Here is a 22819-nt window from a genome sequence, read left to right as displayed (position 1 = left end):
AGAAGCGGCTTAGTCATGCTGGCCACATGACCCGGAAGCTGTACGCCGGCTCCCTTGGCCAATAAAACCAGATGAGCGCCGCAACCCCGGAGTCGGCCATGACTGGACCTAATGGTCAGGGGTCCCTTTACCTAAACCTTGCCTTGGGTAGTCTTTTGTGTGTGCGTGAAATGAATTGTGGCTACACTCATACAAACCATTCAGGTGGCATCAGGCACCGTCTTTCTGCCAAGAGGAACAACTGATTGATAGGTGTCAAGGCAAGAGCAGAAAGGGCTTGCAACAAGGCTGCAACAGGAGGGTTGCAAATGCAATCTCTATTTGTCTTTGTGAAGGATTTGCTAGGTAAGTTTGGACTCAATGGTTTGTTTTTGTTTTTTCTGGGGCGGGTACGGGCACGGGGGTGCCATTGGCTCCATCTCCCCATGAAAGATGGCTGGTTTCTCCCTCCTGTGTGATCAAGATCCTTTCATTCTGATCGGCTTGGAAAGGAAGCTCCGCAGAGAGCCAAGGTGGTTTCTGACTCGGGGAGGGGTGTGTGTGTGTGTAAAAGGCACTTCACACGCGCTCAGAGGCTCTCCCTTTGTCTTTCTCCTTCGGTTCTGGACTTTTGGAAGGGGAACATCTCTCAGTGCTGGGAATAATTGCGCTTCGGCTCTCGGCCCCCTCCTCCTCCCTAGGGAGCCCCCGCCCCTCTCGCCCCCGTGACGGCCGCTCGCCGAGCTCCTGCGCCATTCAGCGGCGCTCTCCCGTCGCCGAGCGTGCGGCTCCTTTAAAGCGCAAGAGGCGCCCGGCTCCTTTGGCTGGGACCGGGGCGAGGAGGCGCTGCTCTTCCTTGGCTGCGCGCTGGCCGCTTGGTGGCTGGGCGTGCAAGCAGCTCGCTTGAGCCTCGAAGGGCTGCCGAGTCTGCAGGAAGACCCGCTGGGCTTGATCTCTGCCCCTGGTCGGTCTTGGGGGCTGGGGGTGCCGCAGCAAGGGCTGCTGGAAAGCAAAGCTGCTGGCAGTGGCGATTCCCCCCGTGCGCTCTCTTTGTATGGGATTTAAGGAACCAGCTCGCGCCACGACCACTCGACTCTCGGCTTCCTAGGCGGGATTGCAACCAGCTGCTTCGGCGGGGAACCGGAGAACACTGACTCCCTCCTGGCGGATCCATGAGAGCGGTGAGTCCTCGCAAGTTTTCGCCGTTTTCGTTTATTTGGGGCGGAACTAATTTTGCGATGGAAGCAGCAAACGGTCGTGCAGGAAAGAGGCAGTGGAGCAAATGGTAGTCTTCAGGTATCCCCAGACCTGAAGACCGTTCTGCCTCAGCTTACCTGGTCGCACGAGGGCTCTTTAGTAGGGAGCCTGTTTCCCTTTTAGGAAGCTGGATCTGCAGGTATAAAGGAGATGTGGACGATATCAAGACGCCTGGTGGATTCTCTAAGGCAGCCTTTCCCAGCCTGACGATTTGGGAGTACAGTTCCCATCAGCGTGGTCAGTGGTCAAGGCTGATGGGAGTTGTAGTCCTAAACATCTGGAGGGCACCAAGTTGGGGGGAAACTGTTCTAAGGTCAGTTCCTAGAGGGGGGAGTTCTTGGTTGGCTATAGTTGCAGATCCATAGGCAGTCTGCTGTTGCAGATCCTGGCTGACCTTTTCCTCCTGGAAGTGGGGTGGGTGGATTTTGTTGAGGAAACTTATGCCTTGATGCCCCAGACCATTTGTTCTGCTGCTTTTCGGTGCCTCTCCCTTGAGTCTAACTTGGGTGAGGATTTCCCAGTGTTTATGTTAACTCTGATCCATCTGGGGAGATGATCTATGGAGGCATGTGCCAATCATGTTGAAAACAACTTGATCTTTCTGCAATGCTTAATCAAGGGATGGCAGCCACAGTCTTGGGAGGCAGTCACCAATGTCACACTGTTTGTAGAATGTAGATGGAAATATTAGCAAGCAAATGCCTGGTACGGTTGGAGCTGTGTTAAATGTTGCTCATGAAAAGGAGTTAGAACTGCTCCATGAAGAAGACTTCAGAGGCAGCAGTGAAGAAAGCGATGGCTGCATTGGCAGGTTGCAGGAAGGACATCATAACTTAGGTGATGGGGAGACCCAGTTGAACCTTGCAGTTTTAATCTTGCTTTTGTGACACAGATGCAGAGCAAACTACAGGTGGAAGCAATCTCCAATCACAGGACATTTAAGTGGCACCAGGTTAATGCACAATGACTTGATATTTCACATCTCAGATTATTATTGTATTACGTTTATTCCAGCCACTTAGCAAGCATCAGTATGTTACCTTTTAAAAATAGTATCATTTTACTGTTCGCATCATTCTGCATTTAGCATCTGGGTATTTCTCTGAATGGCAAATAGATTCCACATGCGTGTTTTGTTGCGTGTTCAAATTACAAGGAAAGCCCCTTTTGTGATCCTGGCTCCTTGTTGTTAGGCTTCCCCATTCCCACCTTCTTCCTAAATGGCATTTGAGCAGATTTCTAAGCAAGGGTGTGTGTGTCTATTGCTTTAGAAGGAGCAAGAATTGTGCAAGCAGTTGTGAGTTTTGCTCTTATATTGGATACAAAAACCTGGTTCAACAACAGACCACCAGATTTTTAGTTACTTGATTTGTTTTCTGCCTTTCCATCTGGACCAGACCCACTTGGCCGCTTACCGTGAAAATAACATATGAAGGACTTGCTCCATTGCATAGACTCCTTGTGTCAGTGCTCAGTAGTCGGCTTATCACATTTTTTGTGTTTATACTCTGAATATGCTTGTTGGCATTCATGTCAATTAACATTAGTAGAGTCCCTGCTACTGTTACCAAAAATATTTGTTCTCTTTGTAGCTGTTTGCAATATGACTTGAGTGAAATGAGGACAGAGTGGGTTTAACAAATGAATTTAACCATACATATTCCTCCCTAACACCTGCAGAAATGGCACAGAGTCTTCTTTTCCTGTGGCTAGGATATGGTGTGGAGGACTGTTCCAATCTGTCAAAAACTGACTCATTTGTGGAAATCCATTCTTCTGGAGCTCTCTGCATTTGATGTTTTTATGCGGCTGTTGATAACTTCAGCATAGCTGATCTTTCTTGCATTGTCTTGGTTTTTCCACTTACTGGGAAAAAATAGTTTTATAGATGGTGACACTGAATAAACCCAGTATTTTATGTCCAGAATTAATTCTTAAATAACATAGCTATTTTAATAAAGTTATCTCTCCTCTGCGAAAAGGCACTTAATACTTATTTCTATTCCAAAACTACTATAATGTCAGTAGATGGTATACAAACTTATTCATAAAGTTCTACAATTTCTTCTTTTTTAAGAGAGTCCCGCTCAATAAACTTTTCCCCACTTTGGTTGTTTCTTGTTGCTAAGAAAATAAGTTCTGAAATTTACACTAGCTGCAGAAACAGCAAAGGTTGATCCTCAGAAATTATGCTACTTGCTACAACCGTAATTGTATTTCTGGGAGATCCAGCTGTGGGATGACCGTCTGTTACTATCTTTCTGAAAAAATAGTGGGAAAGAGATTATCCCTGCCTGCAATAATTTATTACATTAACTAGATGGGACAGAGAAGCAGACAGACAGGATATGTACTCAAGAAAAAACACCTAGATGAGAAACCTCTTCTTGAGAATACCAGTCTCTCTTTATAAAGTTACATGGGGCTTGGAGCATCTAGGGGACTAAACACTCACTGCAACCTGACATCTCTAAATCACAGTATTGAATTATAAGCCATCAAGAGGTTCAGTGCTGTTACCTGTGGCTTGAACTGGGACAACGGCGCTTTGTTTTTGTTTTATCACAGTCTCTGTTAACTAGCTTTCCAATGCTAGGATGCCTTTGTTATTCACAATACTATTGTAGATTATGATCACTGTTTATGATTCAATTATCACTGTTAATGATTGTGCTTTCTGCATTTCCTTTCCTTCTGACCTCACTGTTTACAACCTTACTCCAGCCATGTTCCCATAAATCTGTATCTCAGGATACAGATTCTACACTTTCTATATCTGCTGAAGTGGACTCATGTCCATGAAAGCTTATGACATCATTCATTTGTTAGTCTTTAAGGTGTTACAAGACTAACACTTATCCAAACTGAGCTTATCCGAATTGAGCCTTCAAATTTTCTACAAATTTAAGTACTGTAAATGTGATGCAGGCTAATGAGCACAGTGTGTTCCATTTGTCTATGTCAAGATGTGTCTCTGGTCTAGAACGCTATTTGTTTCTTAAATTTGCTAATTGCATTTCTATTAAAAGGAACTCAAGGCAACAGACATAATTTGTGTCTTTTTAAAAAAAGAACCTTATAACAAAACAGTGTTAAGAATAAAAAACAGAATGTGACAGCATAAAGGGACAGGGATCTTTGAAGTGATTTGCTTTGCACTATGACGCTAATCATGAGGTCTCTTGGTGAGGCTGCCTGGGATAATTTCAAAGTAAGATGTCTAAACTCAGGATAGAAAACCAGCCTTCTTCAAATGGAGACCTTTTGCTCTGTGACTGGATATTGATTGGCTTTTGGACTTTTATTCAGACTTCAAACTTTGTTTGTTTGTGTGTGAGTGTTGGTCTGCAGGAAGAGCCCAGACTGAGAAGAAGTTTTCATATCTGGAGGGGAAAAAGAGGTAGACATCTATGTTCAGAAGAATATACTATGGGAATAAGATGTGCCTTTGTTTCATATCTGCCGCTTGATTGTGGCCTCTCTCCTTAAGAGACATGCCTAGTCTGTAGTAGAAACTCCCCTTCCTAGGTATAGTTCCTTCTAAAGCTGAGTGGAAATGGGCTGGAGTCTTAGTCTTGCCTGTGTAGCAAGTCCTAGCTGATGTGCTGAGTAGCTGATCTGTAGTTTACTAATAAATACAGCTACTTGACTGCCTCCTGGCTACTGACTGCTTCCTGGCTCCTGCTGCTTTCTGGTATTGGGGAAGGCTCACTGCAAGGCTTCCTCACACAGTGAGTACGCTTCCCAGATCCACAGATACCACACTGACTATAGGAAAACCTTGCCTGCTGCAACACCTTCTGGTGTTCCCCACACTCTTGGGATTCCCCCTGAAATTTTGAGGTTACACATTTCCTCTCCCATCCAAGAAAGCCCAGATCTTTGTGGCTTTCTTGATATTCCACATTTGAGAATGTATGCAGTTTTATGGTGTGAAAGGCAGGGTAGGAAGAGTCAGGTGAAGCCAACAGAGTTTACTTTTGTCCCCATCCTCCTTCCAAGTGTCCCTATTTTCCAGGGACAGTCCCAGATTTACAAATGCCATCCCGGCTTCTGATTTGATCCTGGGATGTCCCGCTTTCCCTTAGGACGTCCCTATTTTCACCAGAGAAATGTTGGAGTATGGATCTCCCACTTGCACCACAGTCCCAACCACAGCACTACGGTCACCACCTCCAGTGACTGCTTTAAAAAGGTAACAACACAGAGATGCAAGTGCAAAGACTCATTTAACGTAATGTGTAGTTTGGCTGTCAGGCAGCCATCTCCTATTGCCTCATAAAGGGGCTGCTAATGGGCCCAAGCAATTACTTGGAAGCACGTTCCAAGTATATTTAAAGCAAAGACCATTCTGCTTTTTTGTGTGCGAAAAGGTTCTTTTTATACTCTTGCCACACATTCTACCCAATAACTGCTTGGGCCCCATTAGCAGCCCCAAGCAATCATTTGGAAGCACGTGCAGCAAGATCATAAAAAGAACATTTAAAAATATGTAGAATGGCACATTCTTTGATTTAAATGCCCTTGTTTGCCTATAGCTATTGGGACAGTTAAATAATAGACTTAATTTGCCAATAGCAGTAGGTACAATTAAACAATATGGACTAATTTGGAGGAGAGGGTATTTCTAAGGAAATGATTTACTCCTGAACATTCAAAGATAAATTTTCCCGCCAAAAAGACCTGGCAGGAGGAAGGCAGGAGAGAAAGAACAATACCATTAACTCAGAGGGGTGCTGCTTTAAAGCTTCTGTTCTCTGTGGATTTAACCTCCAGTATGCCTCAATTACAGGGCCAGCCTAAAGACATTTCGGTACCTGAGGCAAACCACAAAATGGCTCCTCTCCTGCCACCTGCCAGGGAACAAGGAGAGAGAATCAAATCAACCTTTGAATCAAAGGCCATGGGTGGGGGGGAGGGAGTTGCCTCACTTTGCCTCATGGGTGAGCCGGCTCTGCTCAAATAGCAACAGTTTGTGAACAGAGCAAGTAGGGCTGCCATTTTGGTTTCCTTGTAGGAATCGTACGCCTTTTGAAAAACAAAAAAACAAAAACACCTTTATATTATCTAGAAGTGAAACACTGTAGCTTTTCTCACTAGGAGATACCAGTGGTAGAGAAAGTGGTGCCATTTAAAGTAGAAGTGACTAAGGCTGAATGTGGCCCTCAAGCCAAAAACTATGAGTCAGCTTTCCAGGGCCTAGCATTGGGTGTTGCCACCCAACACTCTTGCAGGCGTTCCCCTCCACAGGACCCCCACCCACGGCCCTATCTTCGAATAATCAAATGATCAACCTTATCAGCAGAAAGGAGGCTACCCAATATTAGGTGGGGTGGGTGTGTTAACTTCTCTGGGCCTCCCAGTGCTGTGTTTACTTTATTCATTTTTCTTTTTACCACTGCTGCCAAAATTGGTAGGGTCTTGGCATTCCAGATAAAAAATTCTTGGAAGGGCGCATCAAACACCTGGGTTGGGGTCTAGCCTCCCCTGTTTTAGATTAATAATAATCACACACACACACACACACACACACACGTATAAAATACATATATGTATTAATTCTCTTGGATGTGCCTTGGGGTTTTTTCCTATATCTTTGAGGCCCATGGAGGAAATGAAGAGAAGTGCATTTTGGTGATAACAGCTATCTCTCTGTGATGCTTGAAGTTTTGGCTGTGTGGCCTGTGAACTGCCCAACTCTGTTCATCACTGCGAAATCTTCCTTTTTTTAGATACAAGAAATTAGACTCCACCTCCACTCTCCATAAACAGCAGCAGAGCCAAAGGGCTGACCCGCAAAATTAAGAGCCACATTGTGCCATATTAAAGCTACACCGTTGTGTAGCTTGCAGGAATTTCAGGTTAAATATGGAAAAACACTTGTGGAAGAATCATGCTGAATTATAGGGCCTAATTAGTGGGAAAGCCATGATCAGATATCCAGGTGTCTTTTTCGTCTGTTAAGATCAGCTGTGGGGAGGAGGCTGAACAAAAAAACATTTTTCCAGGGCTGTGGCATAGTGATGGGTGAGGGCTAGGCAGAGCTGATGCTTAGACTGGTCTACCACCCTCTATTCAGTAGCTATTGAAATTATAGTAGCGGCTATTCAGTAGCTATTAAAATTATAGTAATGGAGGATGTTAAGTTTTCTAGAGCAGTAAACTACAATTACCAGTTAGTCCTAACCTTGCTGGTTGTCGCTGTGGAAAAAAATAAAACATGTTCCCCTTTTCAAGCAGTCTTTTCAGAGCAAACCTGCGGTGATATTTGATCTCATTTGTTTGTGAGGGTGACATGAGTCAGATTCTACCAGGTATTGCAAAGAAATTAGGTTTTGCAGCACCACCCTAATCAACACTACTCAGAAGATCACCCATTGAGTTCAATGGAACTTCTCAAGAAAGTAGATACAGGATTGCAGCCTTAAGATACATTTGGCCACTTATGAATTATATTTTCCACTCACTGCCATTCCACAGAGGTTATAACGTTGGTTATATTTATGTTCCTATTCTTCCATTCTAGAAGTAGTTCAGGGGAATCCCTGCGCCTGGCAAAAAAAAAGTTATCCTCAAAACAACCATGTAAGATATGCTAAAGTGAGGGAAAGTAACTGACACATGCTTGAGTTTCATGGCTAAGCAGAGATTTGAAATTGTCTCCTTGATCTTTCTCCAACAAAGTATCCACAGTCATAAAAGGCAGTGGTTGGCATGAACAAGAACATATGGCAACAGCTTTATAGAGGTTAGCCAATCACCCAGTTCCATGCCTCTGAAAGTGATAAAACAACTCAGTAATGGTTAACGATATTCTATATTAAATACCCTGATTACCAACCTTTCATTCTGCCAGTTTGCACAGCTGGCTATCCTGAGATAATTACCTCTGAACTTACTTAAACCTCCATATTTTCAAAGCAAGAATGAGATGCTGAATTGATAATATTAACTTTACTATCTTTCATCATGGGATAAGTGAACATATACTGTAGTTCATGGGTGAATTGTTTCTTTTGGGTTTGGGCAGTAGTCAGGACAAAGGTGAGTGCTTCCTTGTAAGAAACATCCTTTTATTTATGATGGTTTAAGAAACTGAATTATGCACTCCAGATTAAAACAGACTTTCTTAAACATAAGTACTGTTGATTTTCATGGAATATGATTTCCAGTAAAAAAAATGCATATGATCACAGCCAGATGCCACTAAGGACAATAATTTAAAGGCTAACAATATTGTAGGGATAAAGGTAAAAGGTAAGGGTAAAGGACCCCTGGACAGTTAAGTCCAGTCCAAGGTGACTATGGAGTTGTGGCACTCATCTCACTTTCAGGCCGAGGGAGCCGGCGTTTGTCCACAGACAGCTTTCCGGGTCATGTGGCCAGCATGACTAAACCGCTTCTGGTGCAACGGAACACCGTGACAGAAGCCAGAGCACATGGAAACACTATTTACCTTCCCATCCCAATGGTACCTATTTATCTACTTGCACTGGTGTGCTTTCAAACTGCTAGGTTGGCAGGAGCTGGGACAGAGCAACAGGAGCTCACCCCATTGCAGGGATTCGAACCGCCAATCTTCCCATAAGAGGCTGGATGGTTTAGACCACAGCGCCACCAGCATCTCATAGTAGGCATAATCCTAGCAAGACCATCTACATTAGCAACAGTTCCCATCCAAGTAAATTTTATTGGGAATAAAGGAAGGTTAAATTCTATGTATCTTCCAGCCATACATAATGAATACAGTACTGCTGAATCTAGCTCCCCAGCTAATCATCTACAATAAGAGAACACATCAGATTTCACTTTTACAGGTGAAGAGATGGAGCTGAATACCTGGGTAATTCTCTGCATCGCTTGGTTAGTCACTGATGCTGAATATGTTTAATTAGGTTTCAGGGAGTTTATTGGAGTTTTTGGTTTATTTCAAATGATAAATAAAACAGATGTTAAGAGAGTAGACTGAGATTTTTGCCTCCCTACCTGAAACACCTCAATAGTGTGGCAATACTGAGAACATGCAACTATTAGGTATTTATTTAGATCTAGCTGATTTCTCAGTGGTTTTCCCAGTAGTGATGTATGGAAGTGAGAGCTGGACCATAAAGAAGGCTGATTGCCAAAGAATTGATGCTTTTGAATTATGGTGCTGGAGGAGACTCTTGAGAGTCCCATGGACTACAAGAAGATCAAACCTATCCATTCTGAAGGAAATCAGCCCTGAGTGCTCACTGGAAGGACAGATCGTGAAGCTGAGGCTCCAGTACTTTGGCCACCTCATGAGAAGAGAAGACTCCCTGGAAAAGACCCTGATGTTGGGAAAGATGGAGGGCACAAGGAGAAGGGGACGACAGAGGACGAGATGGTTGGACAGTGTTCTCGAAGCTACCAACATGAGTTTGACCAAACTGCGGGAGGCAGTGGAAGACAGGAGTGCCTGGCGTGCTCTGGTCCATGGGGTCACGAAGAGTCGGACACGACTAAACGACTAAACAACAACAGCTGATTTCTCATTGCTGTGTAAGGCAGAAGTCACACAGACCTTTGCTAGAAGGCTATCATCAAGGTGGCAGCGAATTAAGGAGCACTGTTTTAAGAAGGTTGTGCTGGGTCTTCAACAGGATTTTGGAGGAAGAAGTGGTGACAGAGAAAGGCAAAGACACAAAAGTGAGCGAGAGCAACAAAGGGTAAGCTTGAGGTTTAAGAGAAGGAAGGAGTTTATGAAGATAGGAGTTAAGAGATGCTGTCAGAGATGAAGGAGAGCATTAAAAAAGAGGATTAGAAGAGCAGGAACCTTGAAGTTGACACAGGCGATAGGTATGGTGGTGCAGCTGTTGAAGATGGTTTAGCAGAGGCATGCTGGAATGAAGTGGGCAGTGCGCTGCAGGAGCCTTTGAGAATATAAACATGAGTACTATACACTCTGCCTCTGTGGTTGGAGGCAGTAATCCTTCTGAATACTAGTTTCTGGCAACCAGAGGAGAGGAGAGTGCTCTTGTGCTCAGGACGTGTTTGGGAGTTTCCCAAAGGGATCTGGGTGGCCACTGTGAGAACAGGATGCTGGTCCAGATGGGTTGTTGACCTGATCCAGCAGGCTCTTCTTATCTTCTCATATTAAACCGATACAGTTACTACCACAAACATTTTAGAGCATCTTTGGTCACTTTGAAAGCATATGGTGTCAGGTGTGCGTGCAGGAGCCAGGCCCTGTGACCAATAGGACTTTCAGGACTAGGGCTTTCCTAAGTTTGTTCTGAAGAGGCAAGGCGCAGCCTCACAGGTGAGGCCGATTGGTAACTCACAGCACCTGGTGGCAAGAGCTGGGATGGGATATAAGGTCAGCATTTCCCTTCAGCTCTTTGCCACAGCAACATATTCCCTGTCTTGCTGCGTTTGGCTTCTTGCTTCCTGATCCTTGGCTTCTTCACTCCTTGCTTCTTGATCCTCAAACCCCTGACTTCATGACTCCTTGCTTCCTGACCCTCGGACCCTTAGCTTCTTGACTCCCAGCTCTCTGACCCTCAGACTCTTGGCTTCCTGGCTTCTGGACCCCTGTTCCTACTCCCACCCCACCATCTTGCCCCCGGTCCTGACGTCCCCTGCCAGGACTTCAATCGCCCGTAAACCGGACCGTGACATATGGCTTCCCCCCCAAAATCCTGGAAACTGTACCCCTTACAAAGCTACAAATATCATTACCTGTATCAAACTACAGTTCCCAGGACTCTTTGGAGGGAGGCCATGTGTATTAAATTGTTTGCCATATCATGTTTAGTCATACAGCTCTATTACATTAAAACAGGCCCACAATTTACCGGTACATTAAAACAAGTCTTGTCTGGTGGCAAGATATTTCTCCCTTCAAGAATTGAGTGGCATGCATTGTTTTGGTAAGCATTCCATAGCAGATGGTGATAGTGATTATGATAAGGATAAATATAAATCTGGCATATTGTAAAATACAAAATGGCATGCTGGGCCAAAACAAGTATGTAGTGATGGCTGGAACATAATGAGTGATGAGTTGTCTACAGGCTTCTATAACTGAGGTTCTTTTCAAGCAACAATAAGTTACCCATACTTAAGCAAGCATAATTCTTGCAAAGGAGGGATCTCACCATGTGAACATATCCTTTCATAACTTCTAAGATTGACTACTGTTGGGTGCCCCATGTAGGGCTCCAGCCCATAAAGACAACTTGGAACTACAGTTGGTTCAATATGAAGCTGGGTACTGGAGGGCAAGAGCATATTGTTTTTTTTGCAGCAAGCATACTTTTGCAGCAAGCTTTCCAGGATGAATTCAGAAGACTCATGCTTCCTTTCACAGCCTGGGCCTATTTGATTATAAAAGTACCTCAATACAGTACCATTCTCTCGCAAAACACCAGGGCACCGTGTAACAACATAAAAACATGTAAAAGCAAATTGAGGACATTGTTCAAATAGTTGAGACTGCTTTTCCATGCATGAGCCCCCTTGGTAGCTATTCTGGGTTGCGGTGGGGGGGTTTTGGACCAAGTAATTTCAGGTTTGGAGGTAACAACATTGTCTTCTCTGAGGACCAGGATCTTGATCACAGTTGCCTCAAAGTCCTGAAGCATTCTCCCCACAGAGATGTGAGGTTGCTCCTTCCCCATGGACTTCCATAAAAGTTGTAAAAGGTATCTGTTTCAGAAGGCTACTGACTCTAGAATTTGTTGTGTTCATGTTTGTTTGTTCTAGTTGCTTATGCTTTTCTAACGTATCATTTAAACATTGAATACGTTTTTGTGGCAAGCATTATACTTACTGACAATAATCTTGAGCGCTGGAAACATGTTTTAACAATAATTTAACAAACGGGCTGGATTTCAATATTTCCACTTTCATACTTCTATTTATTTATGCAAGGTGCTCTTTTCTGAAGGGTCCTTCAGCACAAGCTGTCTTGAAAGCTATAGAGAGGGAGCAGTGCTTGGTGCATTGTACTTGCTTCATTTGTAGTTTCCAGTGTGATACTTGCGTTTCCTTTTTGTTAGGCAATGCCTTGAGCTGAAGTAAATGTTGTACAGTGGTACCACGGGTTACATACGCTTCAGGTTACAGACTCCACTAACCCAGAAATAGTACCTCGGGTTAAGAACTTTGCTTCAGGATGAGAACAGAAATCGTGCAGCTGTGGCGCGGTGGCAGCAAGAGGCCCCATTAGCTAAAGTGGTGCTTCAGGTTAAGAACAGTTTCAGGTTAAGAACGGACCTCCAGAATGAATTAAGTTCTTAACCCGAGGTACCACTGTATTTGGATAAATGGGAGGAAATGATTAAGTAAGGTGGGGTTGAGAAGAGAAGGAAACTGAGGTGGAATCTGCCTGCCTACTTGCTTTTAATTTAAAAATGGATAAAACACAGAGTGCGTAACTAGAACCCTTCTAGCCTTATCCTAAAATTTGCCCACAAAGTTTAGGATGGAGCTGACTCAACAACAGTTATAACATGCAGAAGGGCCATAGTTCAGTGACAGAACACATGCTTTTCCTGCCGAAAGCTCCATGTTCCATTTCTGATATCTCCTGTTAGAAGGATCAGATAGCAAATGGTGAGAAAGACTTCTGCCTGAGAGAGCTGCTGAGAGCTACTACCAGTCAGAATAGACAATAAGGTTTTGAGAGAATTCCTACGAAAATAGAAACAGGAGCTGAAATCGACAATGTTTGCTTATTCTTTCTATGTCTGCAATGGAAATCAATCCAGGGATACAATTGACATTTGCTGTTATGGTTGCTTTTAATCTGCAAATGATATGTAATTAATTATACCCAGCTCATTGGCTTGGCTTTGCACTGAAATGAATGGGGTGGAATAACATAATGGCAACCACAGTTTACGCGATTAATTATACAAACCACATAATTTTGCTCCAGCAGACAGCGAGACAAACTGCAGTAGAATGGAAACAGTGCTGTGTGTGGCAAATACAGGACAGAATGGAAGATGATACCTGTACTAGTAGAAATCCCTAGTAGACAAAACTGGGCTAGATGGACAAATAGGTGACCCAGTAAAAAACAACTTCCTATGTTCCTCTTCAGCTTCTCTGTCTTGTCAGTGCTGCTCTCCAATAACTCTTTTGATCTTTAAGAGTCAGCAGAAGCTCTTTGCATTGTGTGGACCAATAATCTCTGTCCACCAGATGGATAATCATCACACATACAGCACTTGTTGCAGAAGGAAAGATTGTCCCCACCTCTTCTTTTGGAGTTATATCTGCATTTCAGGTTCTGTCTTGCCAGCATTAGCTTTACGTATAGGCTTTTAAAAGTGTCAGGAAAGTTTAAAAAATTCTCTTCATTAATAGGTGGGCTAGAATTGTGATGCCTACATCCCACACATCTTCCCCTCTTGGCAGTCAAGCTATAATAATTGTATGGCGTTTTCTTAGTTGAACAGAACACCCTGTCCTGCAGTTTACTGCTGGGGCTCTCTTTTCTTGGAGATTAAGTCTTGTGAAGGACTTAATTCCTTACTCACTGGCACGTTCATTCTATGGTTTTCCTCATATGCTGAAGACACACCTCTTTACCCTGGTCATGAACACCCAAGATGTGTGTTTTTAGGACCCACACTATTCTTTTGATTTCCGTGCAGTGGTACCTCAGGTTACAGACGCTTCAGGTTACAGACTCTTCAGGTTACAGACTCCTCTAGCCCAGAAATAGTGCTTCAGGATGAGGACAGAAATCATGCTCCAGCGGCACAGCGGCAGCAGGAGGCCCCATTAGCTAAAGTGGTGCTTCAGGTTAAGAACAGTTTCAGGTTAAGAATGGACCTCCGGAACGAATTAAGTACTTAACCCGAGGTACCACTGTATTGTATTTTTCACATTGCTATAACCAGTCCTGAGATCTTATGGTCAAGAGTGGGTGAGAAATCTAATAAACAGCAACAACGTTACAGTGGTACCTCAGAAGTCAAACGGAATCCGTTCCGGAAGTCCGTTCGAATTCCAGAACGTTCGGAAGCCAAGGTGCGGCTTCCAGTTGGCTACAGGAGCTTCTTGCAGCCAATCGGAAGCTGTGGAAGCCCCGTTGGAAGTTTGGATTCCAAAAACAGTTTGTAAAACGGAACACTCACTTCTGGCTTTGCATCGTTCGGGAGCCAAAACGTTCAACTCGCAAGGCGTTCAGGATCCAAGGTCTGACTGTATTATTAACAACAATAACCAGTGGTTAACCGAGTCTAGGCACCATAAGATAAATAACTTGGGTAACCTTTTCATTAAATGGCGTTCTTAGGCACAGTAGACGTCTGCTGCACTGCATCTTCCAACTTCCAACTTGTATAGTATTGGCTGACCTGTATTGTACTTCTTTTCATTCTTTAAAGCAGGGAAGGGAAACTTGTGGCCTTCCAGGTGTCTTGGGACCTCAACTCCTATCAGCCCCAGCCAGCGTGGCCAATGATCAGGGATTATAGAAATTATAGTCTGGCATCTTCTGAAGGGCCCACCAGTTCCCCACCTCTTTTTAAATCTGTTACTAAAGCTGGGCCAAGGCTTTGCCAGAGTAATTGCCTTCTTTCATCCCACTGGTAGACAATTTGCTTATTCGCCTACGTTGAGCTTTTCTTTTTCTCCTCCAGGGAAAATATCAGATTTTTTGGGGGGGGAGGGGAGGGATTCTTTTGCACAAGGAAATGGTATTGTGGGGGAGTGTTCAATACATCACCTTCCTGCACACTGCTGCTTCAGTCAAAGCTGCTTTGATTGAAAAAAAAGAAAAGAAAAATGAGACCTGACCACTTGGTCCTTATCGTTTGTTTGCTCCAGAGCAATGCAATTTGATCTGTTTTCAACTGCAATATTCAGTGGTACCTAGAATAATTCCAAAATTATTATTTTTCTTAGGGCAGATGCTGTTGGCCCAGCTGCACTGGTTAATTGAAGGCAACTTGGCCAGCTGCATCAAAAGCATTTAAGGCTGCAGTGAAGTCCTCTTGGTAAACTCATAATGACGCAGAGCCCTTAAGTGCTACGATGCCACAAATAAGCAGAATCTTAAATGCTTCTAATTTAGTTGACCTTAGTTGGTCAGCTGCTTTCCTGCCAATTGTTACAGCATAAAGAAAGAAAATAGGCTGGCCCCATAGAGGACAATACAGTGCTTGGTATATTGCTTTGCTTCCAAGCAGTGCCATTTGGAACTAGGCATTCAGCTGCTGTAAAAGGTGTGTATGACAACATGGATCCTGACATTATAGAAAGAGAGAACTTCTGGTGTAATTGGCTTTGAGGTTTTTAAAGAATGTCCCTTGCTGCTCAAATTGATGGCAATTAGAAAATGGATGCAGTAGATACAGAAAGCTATAAAAGCTGCACTTAAGCAAATAGAAATTACAGGTGGCTTCTACAGCTGGGATGGGTAGCAGTATTCTGAAGTTACATTCAAGTGGGTCAAATAATAGAGAATGGATAAAACCCCTAAATCTAACACTGTGTCCTATTGTTTTTCATATGTCTAAGGGGGAGAGTCCTTGAATAGCTTGTTTCTCCATGAAACATTTAGTCCATCATAAGAGATGCACATTTCATTCTCATTTTCTCAGTTAATAAACCCAGCTGAACAGAAAAGTGTTCCTCTTCTCTTCTTTTGATCACCATAAACGAATGTTTAATGTCTCATAAGAGTAGGGCAGGTGAGAGGAGCACCTCCATTTTATGTGATGTTCATTTCCTAACAAACATTTAAAAATAAAACTCTGTGTGAATTGTCCCTGTCATGCCCCAGTTAAATTACCTTTTGCTCCATTCACAGAAAGAGAGTGGCATACATGGAAGATGTCCTTCCCCTCACAAAAGGATCCCTTCCATGAGATCAAGTTGGAGCAAGAACCTGAGATCTAAGCTATTGTCTGTATGGGATCGTAAATTCCACTGTAAGACTTCTATGGCTTCTATTTTCATCCGCTGGGCTATGGAGTTTGGCTGATGGTTGCAACTGGATGACTATCCTTCCCTTGTCTGATCCTGGCTCTTTCTTTGGTAAAAGGGGTGCTTTTGTCCTCTTCCATTGTCTTGCTGCTGATGGTGTTTGGGATTTAAGCCCCTGTTTGAGGGAAAGCCATGAGAGCTTGTGGCTGCAAACATCCACTGCTGTCCTCTTCTCTACTAGACTGTGGAGTCTTACGGATTGTGTGGTCTATTTCTGGCTATATGCCTGATAATGGTTTGTGGATGGAACTACAGACTGCGTAGGGGGGCTTTATTGAGGCATTTGTGCCATTGTGTGTTGATGGGTGCCTTCCATGCAGGTGGTGACATCGGTGTGCACTGTTTTGATTGGCGGGTAGCAGCCAAGTTGCCTGGAATACTGTCAGAGAGTTGCTTTAAGAAGTGAGAGATGACATAACTGGTCTTGTGCTTTCTATTTTATTTCTTGCTGTATTTAGGATTGTAGCTATGCTTCACTAACATCCTGGTATAGTGACTGTCAACTTAGCAAAATTTTATGATTTGTCTGCCATCCTCTCAGAATCCCACTCTCCCCCTTTTTTCTAGTTTCTACCAAATTATCACATGTATAACTAAAACATAAAGTTCTACGTTTATAAGAATAGAATCTTAGAATGGAGTGTTGAAAGGGGCATTCAATCTATTCCCTTGCAATGCATAGATACCCTTGGTTTAAACTGGGTAGAAGTCTAGTACTGTAATATTCTAATGAATGAAAGAATGTGGGTTTGTGAATAATGTACTGTTTTATTGGTTTAGTTTTATTGATTTACCTTGATCCTTGGAAGTTCACAGCGGCACAATTTTTAAGCTGCTTACAGAACAAAATATAGGCCTATTTATAGTGACTTTCTTGTCCATTCAGGGAGGGGTGAGAATAGGAAAGGTATAGATGTCAAAGCTTCAGTCCAGCCTGTTTAACCAGCTCTATTTGTATGCTGCAAGCTCATCCTAATTTCACATCTCCTGATAATATATCACATCATATCCTGGTTTGGAATTAGATGCTTAATTTCATACAGCATAGCAGGAAAGGGTTGCAGAGGTGGCCTTTTCATTGGAATTAATATTGTGTTGGCGATTCTATGCTGGCTTGATTCCCAAGCCTTATCCTAGATGTTGTCTAAGTTACTATGGTTGCTGGTGGCACACACAAAAATAACACACACTGTTCATTTCCCAGCAGCCTAGTGAGTGTGTGGAAGCTTGTTACTTAGCTTCATATAATGAAAGAGTTCTGGGATAAGCAACAGTCAGGCTCTAGAAGCCAGATCATGAGTTTATCTTCCTGGTGTGGCAAAAAGGTCTGATAGTAATTTTGAACATAAGCTATTATTTGCCCATGTTCACCAGTCTTAAACATCATATGTTATTGTACATCATAATGTAATTGTAATTACTCTGGCATTCATTCCCTCTCGTAACTCCAGTCTACAAGTTAAAAATGATATTATTTTGGCAGTTTCATTTTATTTGCTATAATTTATATGCTCATATGCAGCCAAATTTGTAAGTCTATACAAATGGATTTATATTTTTTGAACTTTAAAAATCAATAAAAAGGAAATTTTAAAAAATATCTGATGGTTGCCTGTTGTGGTCCCGTGGCACTGGCAAAAAGCAATATAACTCAAGGTGAACAGCATAGGATCCCTCACAGGAGGCAGTTGTTGGGAGAGCACAGGTGAGATTAAACTTGTGGGCAACCTGCTTTTTAACAGTTTGGGGGGCATGGAAGAGTCCATTTATCACAAAAAAAACCCATTATTTTCCCACTAGAAATAAGAACTGCAATGTTTATTATTGCAAAAAACAAAAACAAAAAAAAAAAAAAAACACACCACATTCTGAGTTAGGTTTATAAATATTATGTAGTACTCTGAGCATGTTGCGATCAGTATGTCACTCAATGTACTTCAATGCTTTCTGTTTGGAGTCTAAACCTCAGTGTATGGATTTATGGAAGACATTATCTTGATTTTTTTGTTGCTGTGGAAACTAGTAATATACACTCAAGATGTCCCTGACTGTACCCCTTGATAATTCACATGCAGGATCGTGTGTTTGACCTTATTCAGGTCAAAATCTCTGTGCACATAAAAAAAAAAAGTTGGCATGATATGTGACTCTACCTCTGAAGGGCTTTGAGGTTCATGAGGTTTCTTGACACGAGTATTCAAATGTGTAGCTCTAGGGTCGGTGGGAGGGTAGGCGTATGTCTGTATCCTGAAGTTTCAGGAAAGTAGTGCCAACTCGATGGGGCCCTGGTCCCTTCGCCGCCCATAAAATATGTTGGCAATACATCTGTAGTGCTATTTTTCTTGAAAAAGGGGTGCCGGAACTCACCACGAACACCTACTTTGTTCTTTTATTGTGTCAAAGAAGCCCAGCCGAGAGGTGCTGGAACTGAGTTTCAGTGAATTTCAGATGGGGAGAAAAGCCCTGTGTGGCCACTTTGCATGGAGCTGCGGTACTGCTCCCCCCTCAACTGCAGTCAGGGCCATTGTGCCCCAAGGCACCCGAGCCCCAAAGTTCCCAGGAGAACAATAAATCACACTGACACGGAATATTTGGTTTATGGGTTCAAATAGGCCACAACTTTATTGGTTACAGATGTGAGCGGTTTGGCTTAGGCATTGTGGTGAAGCCAGGCCATATCTTGAATCTTGCCTGTCTGCAGGGAGGCCACGTAAGAGTAAACCACCGATGGGGGTGCCCTATAACTTATGTCAGATAGTAACACCCCGAGGGGTCCCCTTAGGGCTGTGACATGGCCCAGGCCATGGGACAGGATTCACACCCCGGATCCCTTTAGCGGGGTACCCTTACTGAGGAGGGGCAGGCGAGGCAACAAACTCCCCTCCAACCAAACGAAGGCTTATGCCTAACCTCACAAAAGTTGTGATGATTGCTACTAGGTAGGCGAAAACCCAAATGGCCAGTGCCAGTTTGCCAAGTGGGAGAAATTCCTACCCGGCCGCAACAACATGGCGACCAACAACTGCCATAGCAAGGTTATATCAGAGCAAAGCATGAAAAAGAGGGTGGGTGGGTTGGGCGATCCGATGAAGAGGCAAGGAGGAGAGAGCCAGCTGGCCGCGCCGAGTTTAAATGGCCCGCGGCCTCACCCACTCTGTCGGCTAATAGGCTGGGGCTGCCTCAAAAGGCCGCTAACGCAGCCGGCGATGAAGTAGGGGTGAGGTAGCATACCTCCCCCCCCCCCCATGGAGGAAGACTTTGAGGCTCGGCTGCCTGTGTTCAACGCCACCCTCCCATATAGAGTAGAGCGGATTTACTTTTAAAAGTCTTGCTGTTCCATTCAAGTCTCAATCCCTTCCTGTATCTATCTGCGTAATGCTGTCTGAAGCAGGTCTCTTCACCCTGCTGTATGACAGAGCCAGCCCTGATTCCAGCTAAGCTCAGTCTAGTCCTGGTTTGGATGCATCAGGGCTGCTACCATCCTGTATGTGACTGTGTTCTACAGGAGATGGGATGGACACATTCAAACTTGTCAATGAAATACCAAGCCCAGTAGTGTGTGTGTGTGTGTATTTTTGTGTGTATTTTTGATTCTGCCTACTGTGAGTGTGGTTGATCTTATACGCAAAGCTGATTTTTGTATTTAGTGTATTTTTAAAAAAACTTCTGTGTGATTTTAATATATGCATCAAAGGAATTTTTAAAAGGAAAGAAACGGGGCTTTGGAACTGGATATTAAGTATAACTATCCACAAACTGAATTTCAACAGAGTCAAGGTTACATCAAGCTCCATATTGCCCTCAAAAGAACCCCTCTTATTCTGCATAGGTTGACTCTTAAGCAATACTATCCTTGTTGGGAGGAAGCCCCACCCCTCCCCACACCCCGTCTTTTCCCATGAAGCCTTTGGTGCAGCCCCTTCCTTCCCACACCTTCCTAAGCATGTGCACATGAAGCAACCACATATTACAGGGGTGAGGAGCCTCAGACCTGAGGGCCAAATATGGCCTTTCTGTCTGGCCCTCTGAGCTCTTCCCAAGCCACAGCCTTTTGGCCCTCTAGTGTTTTTACCTGGCTGGAATGTGTCCTTGAATTCTTGCCATATTGCTTCCTTGTTTGCGTGTGGAGGTCCCCAAGCCACCCCCCAATAACTCACACATCACACATCAATTTTGGTTTGGGTTTTTGGCACGATTTTGGCCACAACTTTATTTAAATACATCCAAGTGAGTGGTTGCTTAGGCATTGGTTCCAACTATCTGTCCTTGCCCAGGGGACAGAACTGGACTTCCGGATTCCAGTGAAAGCCAGTGCGGGAAACAAATTTTGGGGAGAAAATGAAGCTGGGCCTCAGTCCCTCACTTCTCACCCTCATGCTCCTGGTGGCTTGCACGGCCCAAGTCCGATGCCAGGGACAAGGATGAAAAGAATGGCAAGCCCCTGGATTCCTTTAACGGAATTCCCTTTCCGCACCACCATTGGAGGAGTAGGCACTTACCCCTCCACCAACCAATTTGAACCAATGCCTAACCGCCAACCTTACAAGTTGTGACGATTTGCTACGCAGTAGGCAAAACCAAATGGCACCAGCCAATCAGCCAAATGGACAAATTCCTACCAAGCCCCTGCCTCAAAGCAGACGACCCCATGACAGGCATAGCAAGGTCAAGCGAACAACCCCCCCAATACAGGGAGGGTGGGCAGGTGATCCGGTGCAAGCAGCCAAGAGAACGCTCAAAGTTGGGCGACCAGTATTTAAAACCTCTGACCCCTCCTTCAAAATTGGCAACAAGCAGTTCTCCCCAGCGACCCTATTAACCAATACACTGCCTGGGTCCCTCCACAAATCAGCCCAGCAACAATGGGGTGGCTTGTATCCCCCACCGCAACACGCGCTCTCTGCTAGGGAGAACACGTTTTACCCCCCTGCCCTCACTTCTTCCTCTTCCTCTGTTACCTCCCTTGTTGAATTTTATATTGGTTAGGTCCTATATAAAATTCTATAAATATAAATGCTATATATATATATATATATATATATATATATATATGAATGATAGAAAGCAGTTGCTGTTTTGGAGTAAAATATTTGACAGTATCCCTACCTTAGAGGTTCAGGCGGACAACCAACACTCTTTCTTTTTTCTTCTTTTTCTTGTTGCAAGAATTCACTCCAGCGGCTCATTATTTCAGCTTAGCAGATGGGGACACTGAGGTGAACAGCAATTTCTCCAAGGTCGGCCAACAAGAAAGTACCAGGCTGAGATGGAATTTGAATCTAAGTTTCAGTCCTGGGCCTTTGGCAAAGTGTTTATGCATTTATCTATTTCGGCAGACCTATCAGTGTTTTGCTTGTGATGCCTTTATTTATGCTCCCTCCGCAACATTTTGACTTCTCATTTACCCCACATGTCTGAACCCTGGAAAAGTTTCTCCCCCTTCATTTTAACTAAGTCAAAACCCTCTTCATAGAACAGGAAGGAAGATGTTAAATGAATAAATTCAACCATGAATATGTTCCCATAAATAACTACTGCAAGATTGAGAAAAGAGATATGTGTGAGAAAAGCTGCTGTGAAAATAATAGCTAACTCCAGGCTCTAAGGAATCTCAGAGCAAGGAATACTGAGAGCTTCCTTAGAAAATATATATATATAAATGCAATGCGTTTCTCTGCCAGACTTATTTAAAAAACCCTCCAACCCTCTCAAGTTTATTCCTAACCTCTTATAGGAGGGGGATGAAAATGTCCAGCAGGTGGCAATATATTAACACTGTGTTTTTTGTATTATTTCAGAACTTTGGTTGAAGAATATTCAGGATCAGACTTAAAAATTTAGGCTTACTGATGCAAAAGGATGTTGGTTATATTGTATCAGATTTTTTAAAATAAACTTTATTACCAAAGTGTTTTAGAGCAATTTAACTTGCAGCTTGAAACTAGTGCTTGTACAGTGGTACCTTGCCTTGGTTCCTGAACAGCTTAGTTGACGAACAAATCGTCTCCTGAACACCACAAACCCGGAAGTAAGTGTTCCGGTTTGCGAACATTTTTCAGAAGCCGAACGTCCAACGCGGCTTCCACTTGAATGCAGGAAGCTCCTGCAGCCAATCAGAAACCGCGCCTTGGTTTTAAAACCGTTTCAGGAGTTGAACGGGCTCTCGGAACACATTAAGTTCGAGAACCAAGATACCACTTTACTTGGATTTAAGTAGATTTAGTCTAAGTAAACTATAATTGATTTTTAAATTCCATGTTCTAGTTTATGAAGTGGGCTATAAAGGACTGAACAAAAAAGGACTGGCATTCATACTGTGTTCTTTATTTCACTTCGAATTTGTTTGGACTAGACTTTGGATACTGCATATTGTCAGATGCCGCATAGTTCTTTAAAGTAAATTTATGGCATTTATTTCACATATAAAATATAACTATCAAGTTCTTTGGGAAGCATTGTCAAATAGGTGGAAATTAAAATTGGGTAACTAAACCCAATATGTATCAGTCAGCTAGCTCTGTATTGTTTTGCTAATCCCCTAAATCACTTCTGACATATTTGTGACTTCGTTTCCACTGTGGCTTGACATTGACAACAATGAGCATGGATGCTG

The 22819-nt window shown here is 43.5% G+C and overlaps 1 protein-coding gene across 2 annotated transcripts in view; it reads left to right on the top strand.

Moving 5' to 3' along the window:
• The first annotated feature begins 757 nt into the window (after positions 1 to 757).
• The window catches only part of CALCR (calcitonin receptor), a 144958-nt gene continuing 122896 nt past the window's right edge, over positions 758 to 22819 (top strand). For both annotated transcript variants that reach the window (XM_080975643.1, XM_080975644.1), the window contains exon 1: positions 758 to 1160. In XM_080975643.1, coding sequence (XP_080831769.1) covers positions 1152 to 1160 — 9 coding nt within the window. In that variant the 5' untranslated portion in view covers positions 758 to 1151. The remainder of the gene's footprint in view (positions 1161 to 22819) is intronic.

The sequence above is a fragment of the Podarcis pityusensis genome, assembly GCF_964106645.2.
Source record: "Podarcis pityusensis genome assembly, chromosome: 12".
NCBI classification, from domain to species: Eukaryota; Metazoa; Chordata; class Lepidosauria; order Squamata; family Lacertidae; genus Podarcis; species Podarcis pityusensis.
Note: the sequence above shows the minus strand (reverse complement) of the source record. Positions and strands in the feature narration are given on the sequence as shown.